General features: G+C 37.7%; 1 protein-coding gene across 5 annotated transcripts in view; it reads left to right on the top strand.

The window, feature by feature from the left end:
• AGBL3 (ATP/GTP binding protein like 3) overlaps positions 1-18,540 on the top strand; it is a 55,070-nt gene that overhangs the window by 22,950 nt on the left and 13,580 nt on the right. For 2 of the 5 annotated variants that reach the window (XM_032868817.1, XM_032868807.1), the window contains exons 9-15: positions 1,075-1,201; positions 2,616-2,716; positions 2,949-3,061; positions 3,919-3,985; positions 9,307-9,393; positions 12,405-12,462; positions 13,700-13,771. In XM_032868817.1, coding sequence (XP_032724708.1) covers positions 1,075-1,201; positions 2,616-2,716; positions 2,949-3,061; positions 3,919-3,985; positions 9,307-9,393; positions 12,405-12,462; positions 13,700-13,771 — 625 coding nt within the window. Of the gene's footprint in view, positions 1-1,074; positions 1,202-2,615; positions 2,717-2,948; positions 3,062-3,918; positions 3,986-9,306; positions 9,394-12,404; positions 12,463-13,699; positions 13,772-17,131; positions 17,900-18,540 lie in introns of those variants that run through there. The other 3 variants (XR_004383954.1, XM_032868827.1, XM_032868841.1) reach the window with 3 other exon arrangements.

Raw genomic sequence — 18,540 nt, 5'->3', positions numbered from 1 at the left:
ATTCGGTAAATTGCTTTTTTATTGAGTTCTTTTGACTGGCTTATACAAATGACCATAAAAAAGCAACTATATGGAATGTTTAGTGACCAATAATTTGAAATGTGAAGAAAAAAATGTGCCTTATCCTACCGCTATACCTAATGACAAAAGACGGTTTTCCTCCCAAGGTCAGGTACAAGGCCAGGATAGCCACCCTCTCCCCTTCATATTCAGCCTTGCGCTGGAGGTCCTAAGTGCTGAAACGCAAGAGAAAAAAAGAAAAGGCAGACACTTCGTAATAAAGGGGACATGACTGCCTTCGTAGAAAACCCAAAGTAAGGCACCAAAAACCCTCCTAGAACTCTCAAGTGAGTTTAGCAATGTCCTACCTGACAAGGTCCCCCCTCAGAAATGAACTACATTTCTATATACTCACAGGGAACAGTTGGAAACCAAAACTGAAAACGGTGCCACTTACTGTAGCTTCAAAATGAATACTTGTGACTGCAAAGAAATAAGGGAGTTTTTTAGAGGTGATAGAATTGTCCTACATCCTGATTTGCGATAGTGGCTACACAAATCTATACATGTGTCAAAGTCCTAGAATGCAACACAATTTAATTTTATAGTAAATTTTAAAAATTGCAAAAACTTTGAGACTAACGTTGTAACAATCTTTCAGGACAGCTTTCCAGTGATCGAGCTTGTGAAAATAAAGCATCCTTGTCTTATTCAAAACATCTACATTAATCTTTATTCCTAAACATATTTAAGCCCTTTCCTATAAGTTTTTTAAAGTATAAGAGCTTATTCCAACAATATCAAGAATTAATCAGTGGTTTTTGAATGCATATGTTACATATAAAAAGTAAAATTTATTGCCAGTGTTTTCAAATCTGTACTTCTGAGAAATGTAAATATATCATCCTTAAAATGTTATTTCCTCTGGTTTGGAACTAAAAGCAGCCCCTGAAGCTTTAGAGAGAATTACTGCATATGCACTACTTTCGCTTTTTCAACCCTACTTCCTGAGAAAGACATTGTACTCACGAAAACACATTTCACATTTTCTCATTTTTATTTGCTTCTTTTTAGTTTTCATTCTCAGCTTGCAAATTTAATGTTCAGAAGAGCAAAGAGGGCACAGGAAGGGTAGTAATGTGGAAAATGGGAATCAGGAACAGCTTTACCATGGAGGCTACTTTTTGTGGATCTACCCTGGGTAAGACCAAGTGTTCTCATTCATGGCTCTCAGAGCTTTAAGCCAAGAAAAAAAAATTTTTTTCAAGATTTTATTTATGTATTTGACAGAGACACAGCAAGAGAGGGAACACAAGCAGGGTGAGTGGGGGAGGGAGAAGCAGGCTCCCTGCTGACCAGGGAGCCCTATGCAGGGCTCAATCCCAGGACCCTGGGAACATGACCTGAGCCAAAGGCAGACGCTTAACAACTGAGCCACCCAGATGCCCCTAAAGAAACCTTTTTTAATGTGATATTAATAATGTGGATAATGTGATAGTGGGCACTTTGTTCCCACTTACATGCATGCTGGTGTCCAATCGCTTCTATATATAGGAAGAACAAACTATACCACTCTGTGTATCTCCATCTCACCATTTCCCTTTGCTTAGGAAACAAAGTGTTAGACTATAGCTAGAATACCCAATTGGTTATTTAATGATCTAATAAATACTTTTGCTTTTTAATTAATTACTTTAATTACTTTTGCTTTTAAGAAGGAGTCCTTACTCAGGATTTCAAGAAAAAGCAATGCTCATGCTTAAAATACCAGGATAGAAATGTTTTTGGTGGATTTGCTATTTACAAGTCAAAGTAGACTGGGTATGTTGGGGTTCTTTGAGAGAGTAAATATATATTTTAATGGAAGTACTTGGATCCTTTAACTAAAAATAAAAGCATGCTCTCTAGTCCCATTTAAGAAATCTTTTTTTAAAAGATTTTATTTATTTATTTGACAGAGAGATCACAAGTAAGCAGAGAGGCAGGCAGAGAGAGAGGGGGATGCAGGCTCCCTGCTGAGCAGAGAGCCCAATGTGGGGCTCCATCCCAGGACCCTGAGATCATGACCTGAGCCGAAGGCAGAGGCTTAACCCACTGAGCCACCCAGGCGCCCCTTAGAAATGTTTTACTCACATCTAGTTGACCCTTAGAATACTCCATATTAAGAAAATTGTTACATTTTTAGAAAATTTATTGACTCAAAGGAAAGCGCTAGAAATCCACACATATATTTTCTTTTAAAGCGCCTTGAAACTGATATAACACTATCTATGATGATGAAAACATTAAAATATTTACCCAAGTTTTTCACTAAGTGATTATGAGTGTGTTTATAACTGGTAACCAAGTATTCCATAATTTCTTACTCAATTTTCTTCTGCCTTACGACATAGACTATTACGTGTTAAGTCAGCTTTCATCCAGATGCGGAGAGAAGAGGGAAAACAGTAAGCTGTTAAATGACCTGCCCCAGAGAAGAAAATCCAAAGGACAGGATATAGAATCATATCAGATATTTTGTTTATTTATACTTTCTGCTTTACAATTTAGGCCCACCTGTTAAGGACAAATGATTAACTCATCCTCAATGGTGGATAAACTTATTAATGTTTTAGGTAATAAACGGGGTACTCATTTCAACACAAAAGACTTGGAGTCAATGGGATATCATTTTTGTGATTCTCTCTTGGACTATTGTGATCCAGACCGAACCAAGGTAAGCAAAGTCCATTTGGTAATGCATCAAACTCAAGTTTATGAGATAACATAACCTAAGGGTCTATGGCAGTTTGTTTTGTTTTGTTTTGTTTTGTTTTAATTTCCTAACAGTGTTTGAGGTTTCTGGTACTTGATGTCCCCATAGCTATTGTTCCAGGTGTCTATAAATATTCAATTCATATAATTAGGAAATAGAGTTAATTTATAATTAATTTATCATTTTCCCCTAGTATTATCAGTGCCTGAAAGAATTAGAAGAAATGGAAAAACATATAAACTTGGAAAAAATCCTTGAGGATTCAGATACTTCTCTGAAAGAAATGACACTGGATCTAGACTCTAGGTAAGCCAAGATGGGGATAGAACATAATTTGTTGTGCTGTGTTTCTGTGCTCTTTATAGTAACAGGAGGATATAAAATTCTCAGTCTCAACTGCAAATCCCAACTATAGGTGGAGGAAAATTTCTAACACATTTTACTTTGCTCCAACTTCATTAAGACTTCAGTTATTGACTTGAATAATATTAATTGAGCACCTATTAGGTCCCGTACATGAAAGACATACTCAAATTGTTTTTAATGCTGACCTTACCCACAGAGAATTGACGCATTTATAGAGATGCCACATACATACTCTAAATCAGCAAATAAATGCAAAATTTAATGTAAAGGAAATGTTGTTGGAAGAATGAAGGTGCTAATTTTGTACAGTTTCCTATAGGAAAAAGAGAACAAATGTTTGATTTCCTTCCTTTATATATAAATTTTCAGGCTTTGATTAGTGCCCCTGTACCTCCAGAGGTCACTAATAAGTTTGTTTGTGGCAGGAAAGTATCATTTTGAACTCATGGATTTGTTTCTATTTGATGTGTTCCAATTTCAGTCATTTTTCTTCTAATACTCTGAGATGCCTAGAACTATGACATCTACACTTTGTAATATTTATAAATTTATTTGTAATGTTTACCTTTGTAAACATTCTTCTTAAAATTAGAACATTTCTACCATTCCAATAATATGGTCAAACAACAGCTAAAATTTTTAAATGCCGCCAAAATATTGTTGTTTATTATTATTTTTAATACTCATAATATAGATCAAATTAATAAATTGATCATTGTAAATGTGAATAATATAAATATGAATAATGAAAAGAACATAATAATGATTATATCAAAGTTATTTATTCTTTCTTGCAGTAGCAGAGGCTCTGACAGTTCAGAATCCAATGAGTCTCAGACTTATCTTCTCAAGTTGACTTCTCAGGTATGATTAAGAATCTCTGCCTGTGGTATGGATATATTGAATGGGTACTCTCCTTACTGTGACTAACAATCAGACAAAAATACGCTTGCAGTTACATAATTATTGTATAGCAGTAACGGTTACTTCCTGATTAGGTGACATTATCTCTAAATCATAGAATTTTCTATCCTTAGGATTTGTAAACCCTTACTTTAAAGATCCAGAGAACGAGCTTCTCAAAAGCCACATCATCTGTAAATGAGAGTTAACATAAGTAGCATAACATAACATACATCACCTGACTACAAATTCAATGTCCATTTATTCTTTTATTTAACAGCTATATATTGAGCTTCAGCTATGTGTTGGGGATAGAGCAGTGGAAAAAAAATGAGACAAAAATCTTCTTTCATTGCTTTTATTCTAGTTGGTGGAAATAAAGAAATGATGAGAAATAAGTAAAATATTTGCTGTATCAGGTCATGGTAAGTGCGTAAGAAGGAAATTAGAAGAGGAGGAGGAGGAGGGAGTTCAAGTGGTGTTACGTACTGAATGTTTATGCCCCCACCAAATACACAGGTTGAAACCCTGACCCTCAATGTGATGGTGTTAGGAGGTGACTAAGACAAGCGACCACGACAAACTGAGACACTGCTCTCTTAGGACCGAGTGTGCGATGCTGCTGTGACAAACACCTAAAAATGTGGCGCCGGCTTTGGAACTGGATGATGGGTAGAGGCTGGTAGAGTTTTGAAGTGCGCGTTACAAAATGCTGATATTGCCATGAAGGCACTTCCAAAGGTGACTCTGGTAAGGGCTCAGAAAGGAAAGAAGGAGAGCAAGTGTCCATCTTCTTAAAGAATACACAAATGATCATGTACAGAACCTTGGTAAAAATATGAACATTAAAGGTAATTTTCACGAAGTCTCAGAAACAAACATGTTATTGCCTGATGGAGAAAATTTTAATCCTGACTATAAAATGGTCAAAAATTTGGCTGAATTGTGTTTGTGTTCTATTGTTTTATGGAAGATAGAACTTGTGAGTGATAAAATTGGATATTTAGCTGAAAAGATTTCTTTGTAAAGTATTGAAGAGCAGCTTGATTCCCCCTGACTGCTTATAGTGAAATACAAGGAGAGATAAGAAGGAATTGTTAAGCCAAGAGGAACCAGAGGGTGAAGATTTAAGAAATTCTCAGCCTGCAGTATTACAAAAAATAGGAACGTGTGTTCAGAAGAGAAGAGTAAGGGTGTGAAGATCACCTAATTGTTAAGCAGGTTAGTGTGAGTATGAACCACAGAACTAATCTAATCAGCCACCCCATCAGGAAAACTGCCAGTTTGAACTAAAGCGGTGAGAGAGAGGACAGAATGAAGGAAGGTTTTACAGTATGGTACCATAGGTCTATTTGCAAAAGCGCAATGTTCTGCAAGACAAGAGAAAAAAAAAGGCCTCAAAGGTAACTAAGAGCTCATTCAGGCCACCACCACCTAGATTTCAACAAGCTAGAGGATAAATGGCCTTTAATAGAGGCCATGGAGGCAGGCTGCCTGGAGCCGCGGGCCGCATCATGGGCAGTGCCCTGGCAGAGAGCCGCACAGGAGCAGCAGCCTGCCGAGCTGCAGGACGATGTTGCCACCTCAGTGGGTCCAGATGACAGAGCATTGAGCCAGAGAGGATGAGTGTTGAGCCCTAAGATCTTGTTGAGTTTGCCTTGCCAGATTTTGAGTTTATTTGGGACCCATCGCCCTCTCTTTCTTTTCTGACTCCCCCTTTGGGAATGTCTGTCCTGTGCTATCCCACTGCTGTATTTTGGAAACACATAACTTGGAATGGGATGGGATGGAATGAATGTATTTTTCGTGAGAGAAGGACTTGAATTTGGTGAGCCCAGGGACAGAACGCTTTACCTGAATATTTCTATCTCCCCCCAATTCATATGTTGAAATTATAATGCCCAGTATAATAGTGCTAGAAGGTGGGCCTTTTGGGAGGTGATTAGGTCATGAGGGCAGAGCTCTCCGGATGATTTAGTACCTTATAAAAGAGGCTCCAGAGAGATCCCTAACCCCTTTGACCACGTAAGGATACAATAGGAGGTCTGTGGCCCAAAAGAGCGCACTCATCTGACCGTATTGCCACAATGGTCTCAACCTTTACCCTGGAGAACTATGAGAAATAAATTTGCTTTACTTTAAGCCAACCACTCTGTGGTATTTTGTTATAGCAGCTGAATGGAATAAGACAGATGTATTAGTTTTCTATTCCTGAGTAACAAATCACCGCAAGCAATAGCTTAAAACTTCGCGGACACTTATTATCACACTGTTTCTGTGAGGCAGGGCTTCGGGAGTGGCTTCGCTGGATGCTTCTGTCTAAGGTCTCTCAAAAGAGTATAGTGAAGGTGTTGGTCAAGCTATGGTCTCACCTGAAGACATGACTGAGGAAGGATACACTTTTAATCACACTTACATAGTTGTTGACAAAATTCAGTTCTTCGGAGGCTGTTGGGCTAACGACCTCAGTCCCTTATTGGCTGTTGACCTTCAGTGTCACATCCAATAAGTCATGGCCAAATTAAGTGTTGTTAAGTTTCGTCCTTTTTTTTTTTTCCCTAAGACTTTTATCCTTTTAGGTCTTACATTTATGCTCTTAATCTATTTTGAGTTAATTTTTTATTTGGTATTTGGTTAAGGGTCCAATTTCATTCTTTTGCAAGTGGATATCCAGTTTTCTGAGCACCATCTGTTGAAAAGACTGTCTTTCCCCCCATTGAATGGTCCTGGAGCCCTTCTCAAAAACGACCTGATCATTTCTACATGATTTATTTATGGGCTCTTTATTCTTTCTTTCTGATCTATATGTCTGTCTTTATGCCAATACCACACAATTTTGATTACTGTAGGATTGTGGTAAATTTTGAAATCAGATAGTACAGGCTTTCCAGTTTTGTTCCTATTTGGAGTCCCTTGAGGATCCATATGAATATTAGGATGGATTTTTCTATTTCTGCAAAAAAAAAAAGTCATTGGGATTTTGGTAAGGATTGGATTAAATCCGTAGCCTGCTTTCGGTAGTACTGATATTTTAATAATATTAAGGCTTCCACTTCATGAACAAGAGATACAATTTAATCAATTTTATCTTCTTTAATTTCTTTCAACAGTGTATTTTGATTGTCATTATATAGTTCTTTCACCTCCTTAATTCCTAAGTATTTTATTCTTTTTGATGCTATTGTACATGGAATTTTTTGTAATTTTCTTTTCAAATTATTCTTTGTGTATAAAAATGCAATTGATTTTTCTGTGTTGACTTTGTATCCTCCTCCATTGCTGATTTATTAGTTCAAACAGGTTTTTTATGGATTCTTTAGGGTTTTTAAAATATAAGATCATGTCATCTACAGAGATCATTTTATTTCCCATTGCAGTGCCTTTTCTTCAGTTTTCATGCTTAATTGCTCTGGCTAGAACTTCCAGTATTGTGTTGAATAGAAGTGATAAAAACAAACATCCTTTTAGGAAATTCTTTAAGTCTTCACCATTGAACACAATGTTAGCTGTAGGTTTTTGGTACATGGCTTTTATTGTGTTGAGGTAGTTTCCTTGTATGCCTTGTTTATTGGGATTTTTTTTTTTTTGTAATGGTGAAAGGGTGTTGAATTTTGTCAATTGCCTTGTCTGCATCAATTGAGATAATCATGTGGTGTTTTACATTGATCGACTTGGTATGTTGAGCCATCCTTGCATTCAGGAATAATTCCTATTTGGTCACTGTGTACAATCCTTTTGATATGCTGCTGAATTTAATTTGTTAGTCTTTTGTTGAGGATTTTTTGCATTAATTTTCATGAGATGCTGGTCTTTGATTTTTCTTGTAGTGTCTGTCTGGCTTTAGTAGTAGAATAATACTGGCCTCATAGAATGAGTTAGTAGAGTTCCCTCCTCTTCAGTTTTTTAGAAAAGTTTGAGAAGGACTGGTACTATTTCCTCTTTAAATGCTTGCTAGAATCTTCCCATGAAGGCATCAGGTCTAGGGTTTGTTGTTCTTGCTGGGGGATTTTTGATTACTGATGCAATCTCCTTACTAGTTATTCATCTGTTCATATTTTCTATCTCTTTGTAATATAGTCTTGCTACGTTTTGTGTTTCTAGGAATTTGTTCTTTCATCTAGGTTATCTAATTTGTTGGTATATAACTTAATAAGTCTTAATAGATTTTAAAAGATAGCTGTCTTACAAAGTATCTTCTCTGATCACAACAGGATGAAGCTACATTCATAACCTTTTTCTTTAAATGTATTAATCTCTTAAATTATATGGGAGAAAAGTGCTCTTTAAAACCATTGTTACAAAAATAAACTAGCTTTTATAATTCTTCATGTTGTTACCTTGGGATCTTTATTTCTCTCTACAGATTCAAGTTAGTGTCCAGTGTGTTTTCATTTCACCTTGCAGGTGAACTTTTCTTGCAGGATGTGTCTAGTGGTCACAAAGAAAAGCTGAGAGAGTTCATCTGGGAATATCTTAATTTTTTCCTAGCTTTTGAAGGACAATTATGCCATTTTTTAAGCACTTTGAATATGTTGGTACACTATCTTTTGGCCTCCAAAGTTTCTGATGAAAAATCTAATAAACTTTTTTTTTTTAAAGACTTATTTATCTTAGAAAGACAGAGCGTGCAAGAGGAGGGGCAGAGGGAAAGAATCTTTAAGCAGACTCTGTGCTAAGCACAGAGTCTGACACAGAGCTCAATCTCATGATCCTAAGATCATGACTTGAGCTGAAACCAAGTGTCTGAGGCTTAACCAACTGAGCCACCCTGGTGCCCTGAGAAATCTAATAATCTTTTTGTGGATTCTTGCATGTAATAATTTGCTTTTCTCTTGCTACTTTCAAGATTCTCTTTATCTTTGAAAGTTTAATTATAATGTATCTCATCATAGGTTTCTGAGTTCATCTTGGAGTTCATTGAGCTTGGATATTTACATTCATGTCTTTCATCAAATTTAGGAAGTTTTCAGACATTATTTCTTCACTTAGTGGCATTTCTGGGTTGCTGGTTTCTCCAGCTCTAAAGCTGGGATGTCTGAAGCAAAAACAAAACAGAGGATCTACTCACATTCCTGCTACTCCTCTGCTCCTGAGGTCCCTAACCAGTCCGCCACCTTCTTTCCACTTTTTAGAGCCTCTTATGTTTAATTTTTATATAATACCTAGGGTTTTTAGCTGTACTTAAAGGAATAGAACTGAAAGTCTCAAGATAGTTTTATATCTGCATATATATGGTCTTTGATGTGTTAAATATTAATTTTAAATATGACTCTTTTATTTAGATAAAAAACAAGAAAAAACACCTGAAAACAAAGAAGGAAAGAAATTCTACCATAGCAAGTCATCAGAACACCAGAGAAGAGCAAGAGGTACGCACCGATCTGGTTATTAACAGTTTTTGAAAAAATGGTGGCAGGAGAATGGCAAGTCATTTCTTGTTACACTTCCTATACCCTAATTCTCCCCCCCACAGGAAAAGTCAATGATTAAAACTTTGCTCATATTATTTGCTCTTTATAAAAACACAAAAGAACTTTGACAGACATGAGGTAGGTTTTATTAAGGTACTATATTTAAATCACTTAGTTTACTCTGAAAAGTATTTGAGGCATCTTACAAAGATACATCTAGGATAGAAATTAAAACTAAGAAAGCTAATTAAAATGAAGAAAAATGGCAGTAAAAGGTGTAGGAATAGACGATGTTGCAATATCGATTTCCATCATGACAGCATGAGGAGCTCTGCAGATCCATTCACCCAGCAAAAATTGGTGATACTAACACACACACATATACACACACACAAAACCATTTAAAGTTTCTGGAAGTTGTCCTGAGGGCAAACAGCAAATGAAAAAACCTCTATTTGTGAAAACCTACTAGAACTTGATAAAAAGAAAATATCAAGAGCCTGTGGTATTTGAAATCAAGATCTCCCCTACCCCCCAGTGCGGCCAAGAACACAGGGCCCCCTCTGTCCACAGATGCCAGTCCAAGGGCTGTCTTCCCAAGGAGGGCAGGGCATCAGTATTTCATATCCTGCCTCCAGCTCCCTGTTGTTGAAGTTCCAGGTGAGTGCAGCCAACAGGTGGGGGCTCCCTTCTACCCAGGCCCCATTCATGAGACAGAGATTCTGCTGGGAGTGCCACATTACATATTTTGGGCCCAACTGCCCTTGCCTTGGCTTGTAAAATGCTGATTCCACCCCAGAAGAGGCCAATACAGAAGACCTGAGACTACTGCCCTCTTTCCACCTGCAGCTCAGCAACTAAAGTGGGTGTCACTGAGAGAAGAGTGCCATTGTCCCCACCCCCAGCTCCAGAGACACTCAGGTCAGAAATTTTGCCTTTGGGGAGAACCAGACAAAAACAAATAGCCTTTTTTTTTTTTTTAAGATTTTATTTATTTGACAGAGATCACAAGTAGGCAGAGAGAGAGAGAGGAGGAAGAAACAGGCTCCCTGCAGAGCAGAGAGCCCAATGTGGGGCTTGATCCCAGGACCCTGGGATCATGACCTGAGCCGAAGGCAGAGGCTTTAACCCACTGAGCCACCCAGGCGCCCCACAAATAGCGTTTTTTAAGAACTTTTTATTTTGAAAGAATTACATAGTCACAGGAAGTTGCAAAGAAATGTATGTACAGGAGCTCTGCTGCAGCCTTTACTTCTCCTCCAGTGTTAACACCCTGCAGACATACCATATTGATGCCGTAAGCCTGACGCTGATGCACTCCACAGCATGCACGCACGTGTTGTGTGCAGTAGTCCTCGTAAATTCTTAATTCTAGTCTCGCACACTGTTGAGTAATAGTGCATATTTTTACCATGATACCTTATTTTTGTTTGTAAATTTTGCAATCTAAGCAACATGAGTATGCTTGGGAGAGGGCCAAGATTATAAAAAAATTTCAGTAAACTAATCTAATCTCTAAATGAGTGTGTTAACTCATTTGCAGAACTCAATAACCAAAGTTAGATTTTGTTTGTGGGATTGTTTCTTATTGTTTTGTATGTAGATTTTGTGAGACGCACATATATTTACTTCTCTATGGGGCTTGATGTGGAGCACAATGTGGGACTCAATCCCAGGACCCTGGGATCATGACCTCAGCCAAAGGCAGAAACTTAACAACTGGCCACCCAAAAGCCCCTATTTTTAAGTTATTTTAAAGTATCCTAGTTAACTCTATTTCCTACCAGGTCATTCTCAATAATTGATTTGGAAGACTTTCTGCAAAACAATTATGGATTACCGTGGTTAGAATTAGGAGATCATGGTCATGAGGACACTGGCCTGGTGATTTTCTGTAGGATGAATGTGGTAGTTTATTGCTTACATCATCATTTCAATCAAGGAAAGAGGGCTAAAAATGACAGAGTTCATCAAATCAAGTCTTATCACAAGTGAATTTCTCCAGCCTAATTTTACCTCTTATCTCTGCAAATTCTCGTGATTATATAATATTGCTGTTTTTAACTTTGTATATTTTTTTCTAGAATATTTCCTTTCTCTGTGCCTTTAATAATCAAGTTTTGATTTTTATACTTTCATTTTCATAATGATCATGTCACATTTTTTGCTGCCAATTTTATCTACAAAGAAGGGAAGTTTAGTTTTTAACTCTCTTTCATAGTCCATTTTTCATCATGAGTTGATATGCATAGCATGTTGGCAAAAAAATGATGATGTTTTCAATATTTTTTTCCTTTCCATTGCCCTTTTGGAAAATGCTTTATAATATTCACATAGCACAGATGCAGAAACAAAAGTTTGGAAAAAAACTTTTTGAACAAAGTTTGGTCACGTGATTTATAGACTATTCAGGATTTGTTGTCATAATTCTATGGTGTTTTATGTCTCATTTAGTCTAGCTGGGTCATTACAACTTTTTCAAGGTAGAAAACAATGTCATGTGTATGCTCTTACTACTCTGGACTTTGACAAGCTATGAAAAAGTATTTTTTATCTTTTTTATACAAAGATAGTTTTGTAATCAATTATACACTTTCACACAATTTTATATAGTTTTACTCATTTCATATTCTTACCTACATATTTATTCTTATTTAAATGGGATTGTAAGCACACATTTTTTTTGTCTCTTTCTCATTGTAAATAAATTCTATATGAAGTAAAAAAGATTTTTAACTCCCTTTAGTAGTGCCAAAATATCAGTATTTTCTTCTCATTGCTGTAGGAGAAAAGTGGTATTATGAAAGGTATTAAGAGGTTCTGATTTAAGAGGCATTTTTGTCTACTCTAAACCTATGATAAAATGAGAAATGTCAAAAACTGCTATACCAAGGATGATACAGGAAATATACTGCATTTTCATATTTATAACATAGTGTTATTTTCCTTTTGATTCTGTGTTCCATTAGGCATGTGATAAAGGACATTTAGTGCAAAGACACAGAGAATCAAATTCTGAAGTGAAAGGTAATGTTCTGCTTCTAAACAATTCATTCATTCAACGAACACTTTTTGGTGCCACATTATTGAGGTTGTCATTGTGCTTGGTGCTAGGGATATGAAGTAAGCTACACCATTTCTTACTCCCAGCAGCTCATTTTTAAAAGGGGGAGAAAAACAAGTAAACAAATTGACTGCAGTGTTACAGGTACAATGCCAGTATTCTAGATTGGGCTTCTAGAGAGCACAGAGAAAGGAGTGGTCAACTACACTGGAGGGTTGGAGTGAGTGGCCATGAACTTGATGGATATCTCTGATTTGAGAGGTTTTTCCCTAAACAGAATATAGGGATTTTAGGTTTAAAAAAAACCTCATTTCTTAATAGAGGATGAGCTCAGGAGAGAAAATTATGGATTCATTTAGTTCTACTGGAATCTGCTAAGTTGGATATGCATTTGACTCTCTATCTGCATTACTATTCATTTATACCACACTTATTTCCAAAAAAGGATTTGACAGAACCTAATTAAAAATATATGTACATATATATATCCATTTAGTTTATGATCTAGCAGGCTAACTAGAAATAGCAAATGGGAATAATAACCACACCAAGGAAAGGGGAAAATTCTGTTATAACTAATATAGTTTATTGACTTGAAATTTAACTACTCTTTCTCATAGTGCTCATACAAGAAAATCACTTTTAATATATAACTTAATATAGTCTTCTGTTGAAAATTTAGTATCAAAAATTAGAACTGAAAAGCACATTTTAACCTTTTTCTATGTCTGAGCACATATATTCCACGTTAATTAACCACAGAATGTTCATGTTGTTTTGCAACCTACATTTTCATTTAAAATTACAGTATATTATAAACTTCTTTCTATGTTATTAAATGGTGGCAAAATATTCCATTGTATTAGTGAACCTTAAATTTACCTACCTCCCTTGTTAAACTTTTCTTTTGCTTCTTTTCTGTTATGATAATGAAGACCTTATAACTCTACTTGTACACATTCTTATTTATGATAGACTCCTAGAAAGGAGTCGCTGACCCAAAGGGTGTGAACATTTTTTAGACTTTAACAATAAAGAGCAAAAATGCAACAAAAATTCATATGTGATAACTGTTTGCATTAGTTTATTGAGCTAAACTATTTACATGTTCTAGCCTTTTCTTAAAAAAAGAAAAAATATGAAGTGTAAAAGATTCAAATTATTTTCATGCTACTAATGATCTTTTGTCATCTTTTCTAGATATAAAGCCAAATGTATCAGATGATTGTATATTTGATTATTTCAGAAGATCATTCCCTAATCAAGGTTTGGGTGAGTAAACTAGGAATATAGATAGTAATTCCTAGTTTCCTAGCAGTGGTTGAAGTTGGCACAGTTCTTTTTTTTTTTTTTTAAGATTTTATTTATTTATTTGACAGAGAGAGATACAGGGAGACAGAGAACACAAGCAGGGGCAGAGGGAGAGGGAGAAGCAGGCTCCCCACTGAGCAGGGAGCCCAATGCGGGGCTTGATCCCAGGACCCTGGGATCATGACCTGAGCAGAAGCCAGATGTTTAATGACTGAGCCACCCAGGCGCCCCACAGTCCCAGGACTTCCATTAGCACCCCAAAAATCACATTTAAATGACACATCCATTTATTCTCTTCCAATATGGAATAGCCACTTAGCCTTTCTTTGTCATGCACAGCCCTGGCATTTTTGAAGGTCCTGGGCCTGTTGTCTTATACAATGTTTGGTTTTAAAGGGTTTTTTTTGTTTGTTTTTTTAAAGTAAATATGTAGGAGAATTTCTTTTTTTTTTTTTAAAGATTTTATTTATTTGACAGAGAGAGATCACAAGAGGGCAGAGAGGCAGGCAGAGAGAGAGAGAGAGAGGAGGAAGCAGGCTCCCCGCAGAGCAGAGAGCCCGATGCGGGACTCGGTCCCAGGACCCTGGGATCATGACCTGAGCCGAAGGCAGAGGCTTTAACCCACTGAGCCACCCAGGCGCCCCTGGTTTTAAAGTTTTAATGCACTCAAGAATTACCTGGGAAGTTTATGGAAACCCCAGCTTCTGAGTCTGAGCTGGTCTTTGTTGTTAGCCCCTGAATCACATTTTTATAAGATACTTGATAATTATGATGTTGGCAATTTGCAGTCCATACCTAGTGACTTGCCACTTTAGGAGCTATCTTGAGAGATGGTGAAAGGCCAGATGGTTAGGACCTAGCCCCTCAAACCCTTCTTCATCCTGCATAGCTTTCTTTCAATACTGTTCTGTTCAAAAGAAAAAGAGTTTTTGACAACCACTTGCTACAGCATAGAAACCAAGTTCTATAACATGACATACTAGACTTCCAGTGAACTGGCTCCTGACTACCTCTCCAGTTTTACCTCTTGCCATCCTCTGCCTTTCACTTTCAGACCTCAGCAAAGATGATCTTCTTGTAGCCTCAGAATAGATCCATCTTACCACTGTGCTTTTTCTCCTGTTGTCTTCTCTGCCTGAAACATATTAAATTTTAGTAAGGTATCAAATTTTAGTAAGGCTCATATAGAGTTCATTTTAAGAAGAGTTAGAAAGATTGAGTGATACTGATGTACACAAACGGCTCTGCTTGTTCAGAAAACAGGATCAAATCCAGCCTGGAAATCTCAGGGAATGTTTTCTTGAGAGAATTGATCCTTAAATTATGATGCAGTCTTAAATGACAAAGTTGGGCATTTGGCAAAGGGCAGAGGGTCACTTCCTTGAATTCTTAAAAAAGAATTGGGGGGTGGTGGTCAGTGGTTTTGAGATCTTGTATGTAAATTCTTTCCTTACTTGAGATATAATATGTCTGGGACTAGAAATAACTCACTCAGAGCCTCTTGACTTCTGTCATCTCTTACCAAGATTTATTCTCCCCTTTCGAGAGAGAATAAAACTCTATTTGATAGAAAGAAGCAACTTAGCTGAGGGATTCTGCTTTGTCATCCATCAGGATGATGTTATTAAAATAATCCCAGCAGAACAGACTTAAACATTCTGTGATATATAAGTAAAATTTACACCTTGTCAATATTTATTCATATCTTAACTCAATATTTTAACCTTCCCGACACTGTTCTTCTATGTCTCAACCACTCTCTTATCAGTCTTTGTTATGTAATCTTCTTTTCATGTTTCTTCATGTTCTTTTAAAAATCTGATGGTCATCTGCTTCCCAGAAGTCTCATGTTATACTGTCAAGGATTGTGCTAGATACTAGGATAAAGTAGAAATACAGTCTATTCTCAGTAAGTAGAGTGACAAGAGGCAACAGAAATATAATGTGATCAATGCTACGTGCTATGTTATGGGATTATATAGGAGTTGTTTGGGGCAAGGGGAGTACCAGAGAAATTATCTCAAGAAAGACAACTGTTAGAATTCCAGGGTCCAAATGAATATATATATATTTTTTGCCAAGATATGAATCTATTAAGAATTAAGACAAGGGGCACCTGGGTGGCTCAGTGGGTTAAGCCTCTCCCTTGAGCCCAGGTCATGATCTCAGGGTCCTGGGATCGAGCCTCGCATCAGGCTCTCTGCCTGCTTCTCTGCCTACTTGTGATCTCCATCTGTCAAATAAATAAAATTTAAAAAAAAAATTAAGACAAAAAGACAAAATACCAGCAAACTGAATCGCATATTAAAAGGATTATACAGGGCGCCTGGGTGGCTCAGTGGGTTAAAGCCTCTGCCTTCGGCTCAGATGATGATCCCAGGGTCCTGGGATCGAGTCCCGCATCGGGCTCTCTGCTCAGCAGAGAGCCTGCTTCCCTTCCTCTCTCTCTGCTTACCTGTGATCTCTGTCAAATAAATAAATAAAATTTTAAAAAAATAATAAAAAAATAAAAGGATTATACACAATGACCAAACAGAATTTATCCCAGAAATGCTAGACTGATTTAACATATGAAAATTAAACAATGTAGACTTCCAGGGAAGATGGTGGAGTACGAGGGTCCTATGATCACCTCATCCCAAAGACAGAGCTAGGTAACACCTGCATCAGTGTAAATAACCCAGAAAGCAACCCAAAGCCTGCAGAACAGACTCATCATAGCTAAGTGTAGAGAAGAGGACACATCCTTGTCCTGCCCCACAATAGGAGGGTAGGAAGGGCAGAGATGAGGTCAGGAGCTAAATGGACTGGTGGGACTATTAGCTATAGGGAGGAATGCCACAAATATGGAAAGGAAAGAGTACCAGACCCGCACAGCAAGAACCCCAGGCCTGGAGAACCTGCAAGAAAAGAAGAGGGGCATAATTTTGAGAGTTCTTACAATCGGTGGAGCTTAATACCTGGAAAGCTAAAAATCAGTGGGCTCAACTCTTGGGAGAGCCAGGAGGGCAACAGGAAACTTCAGTGTCCCCCCTTAAAGAAGCAGCACAACACACAGCCCCACTGAGATACAGCATGAACACAGCAGTTTGAAAAACACATGGGGTATATAGGAAGGAGATTTGTTTACTCATCTCAGAGTGTGTTATAGAGGGACAGGGATCTTTGGGAGACTTCTCCAGAAATAAAAGAACTAGCCGGTGCCATTTCCCTACCCCACCCACCAGCCTAGATACATGGACACCTGTGGGACACAGTACAGTGCCAACACTTGTGACCTAACTTGCTAACAGTGTGCCGCACCCCCACGTTCTCTTTCAGACGCACCCCTCCAAGCAGTCCTCAGCTCCAGGTTGTCTCCCACAGCAGACCTGCACAAACCTCCTAACTCCACGTAAACTGCCCCTCCAATATACCATTGGCAGGAACCCACCTAAGGCAGTTCCACGGGCCCAGAAGGGTGCATGCATCTAGGAGAGACCAGCACCATTCCAAAGTGACTCCCGCACACACCTGCAGTCCACCTGCAGCCTTAGCAGTAGGCTGGGGCAGACATGTAGTCTGACAGCAGGTCACACCCACCAACCAAAGCTTCTCAGACAACACAGGGAAAGTGCCCAGCAGGTTGGTGCTACAGTATCTCTGGCAAATGCTTAGTTTGATTCCAACTCAAGCCCAAAGCAGTCCCTGATTAGCCCACTGACAACACAGAATCAAAATGCTACCCACATTAGGCAAAGAGAGCCAATGCCGATGACTGGACTGGAGGCAAAAGTGACTCAACCGTAATAGTAAGGTGCACAAAATATAAAAAATGAGATGCCCCTTAAGCACCAGGTTCTGGTGAGCAGGGGACATTGCATTATAGGGCACCACAAAACCTCTTCTTCACAGGCCACTACTTTGGAAAACAGGAGACGTAGCTGACTTTCCTAACACCTAGAAACAGACACTGAGAATTATGTTCCAAATGAAGAAAAGGACAGAATCACAGCAAGAGAACTAAACAAAACGGAGATGAGTAAATGCTTGATAGAAAATTTAAAGTAATGGTCACAAAGATACTCACTGGACTTGTGAAAAGAGTGGAGGACCTCAGTGATACTCTACACAAAGAGATAGAAAGCCAAACAGAGATGAAGAACTCAATAACCGAAATTAAAAATATGTTAGTTGGAAAAAACAGTAGACTAGATGAAACAGAAGAATGGATCAGCATCCTGGAGAATAGTAATGGAAAGCAATCAAGCTGAATGAGAGAGAAAAACATAATAAAAATTGAAATCAGACCAAGAGAACTTAGTGACACCATTAGGTCTAATAATATTTGCATAATCCATAAGGAGAAGAGTGAGAAATGGGAGCAGAAAATACATTTGAAGAAATATCTGAAAAATTCCCAAATCTGGGAAAGGAAACAAAAATCCAGGTCCAGCAGGCTCAGAAAGACCCCAACAAAATCAACCCAAGGAGGTCCACACCAAGAGACATAGTAATAAAATAGCAAAAAGTTGTGATAACAAGAGAATTTTAAAAGTAGAAAGAGAAAAAAATAATTACATAATACAAAGGAAACTCCATAAGGCTACTAGCTGATCTTTCAACAGAAACTTTGCAGGCCAGAAGAGATTGTCATACTATAGTCAAAGTGCTAAGAGGACAAAATAATACTCTAGCAGCAAATAATAGTCTACCCAGCAAGGCCATCTTTCACAATAAAAGGAGAGATA

The sequence above is a fragment of the Lontra canadensis genome, unplaced genomic scaffold, assembly GCF_010015895.1.
Source record: "Lontra canadensis isolate GAN:19392208 unplaced genomic scaffold, GSC_riverotter_1.0 scaffold2, whole genome shotgun sequence".
Taxonomy (NCBI): domain Eukaryota; kingdom Metazoa; phylum Chordata; class Mammalia; order Carnivora; family Mustelidae; genus Lontra; species Lontra canadensis.
This window is presented reverse-complemented; position numbering and strand designations above follow the sequence as displayed.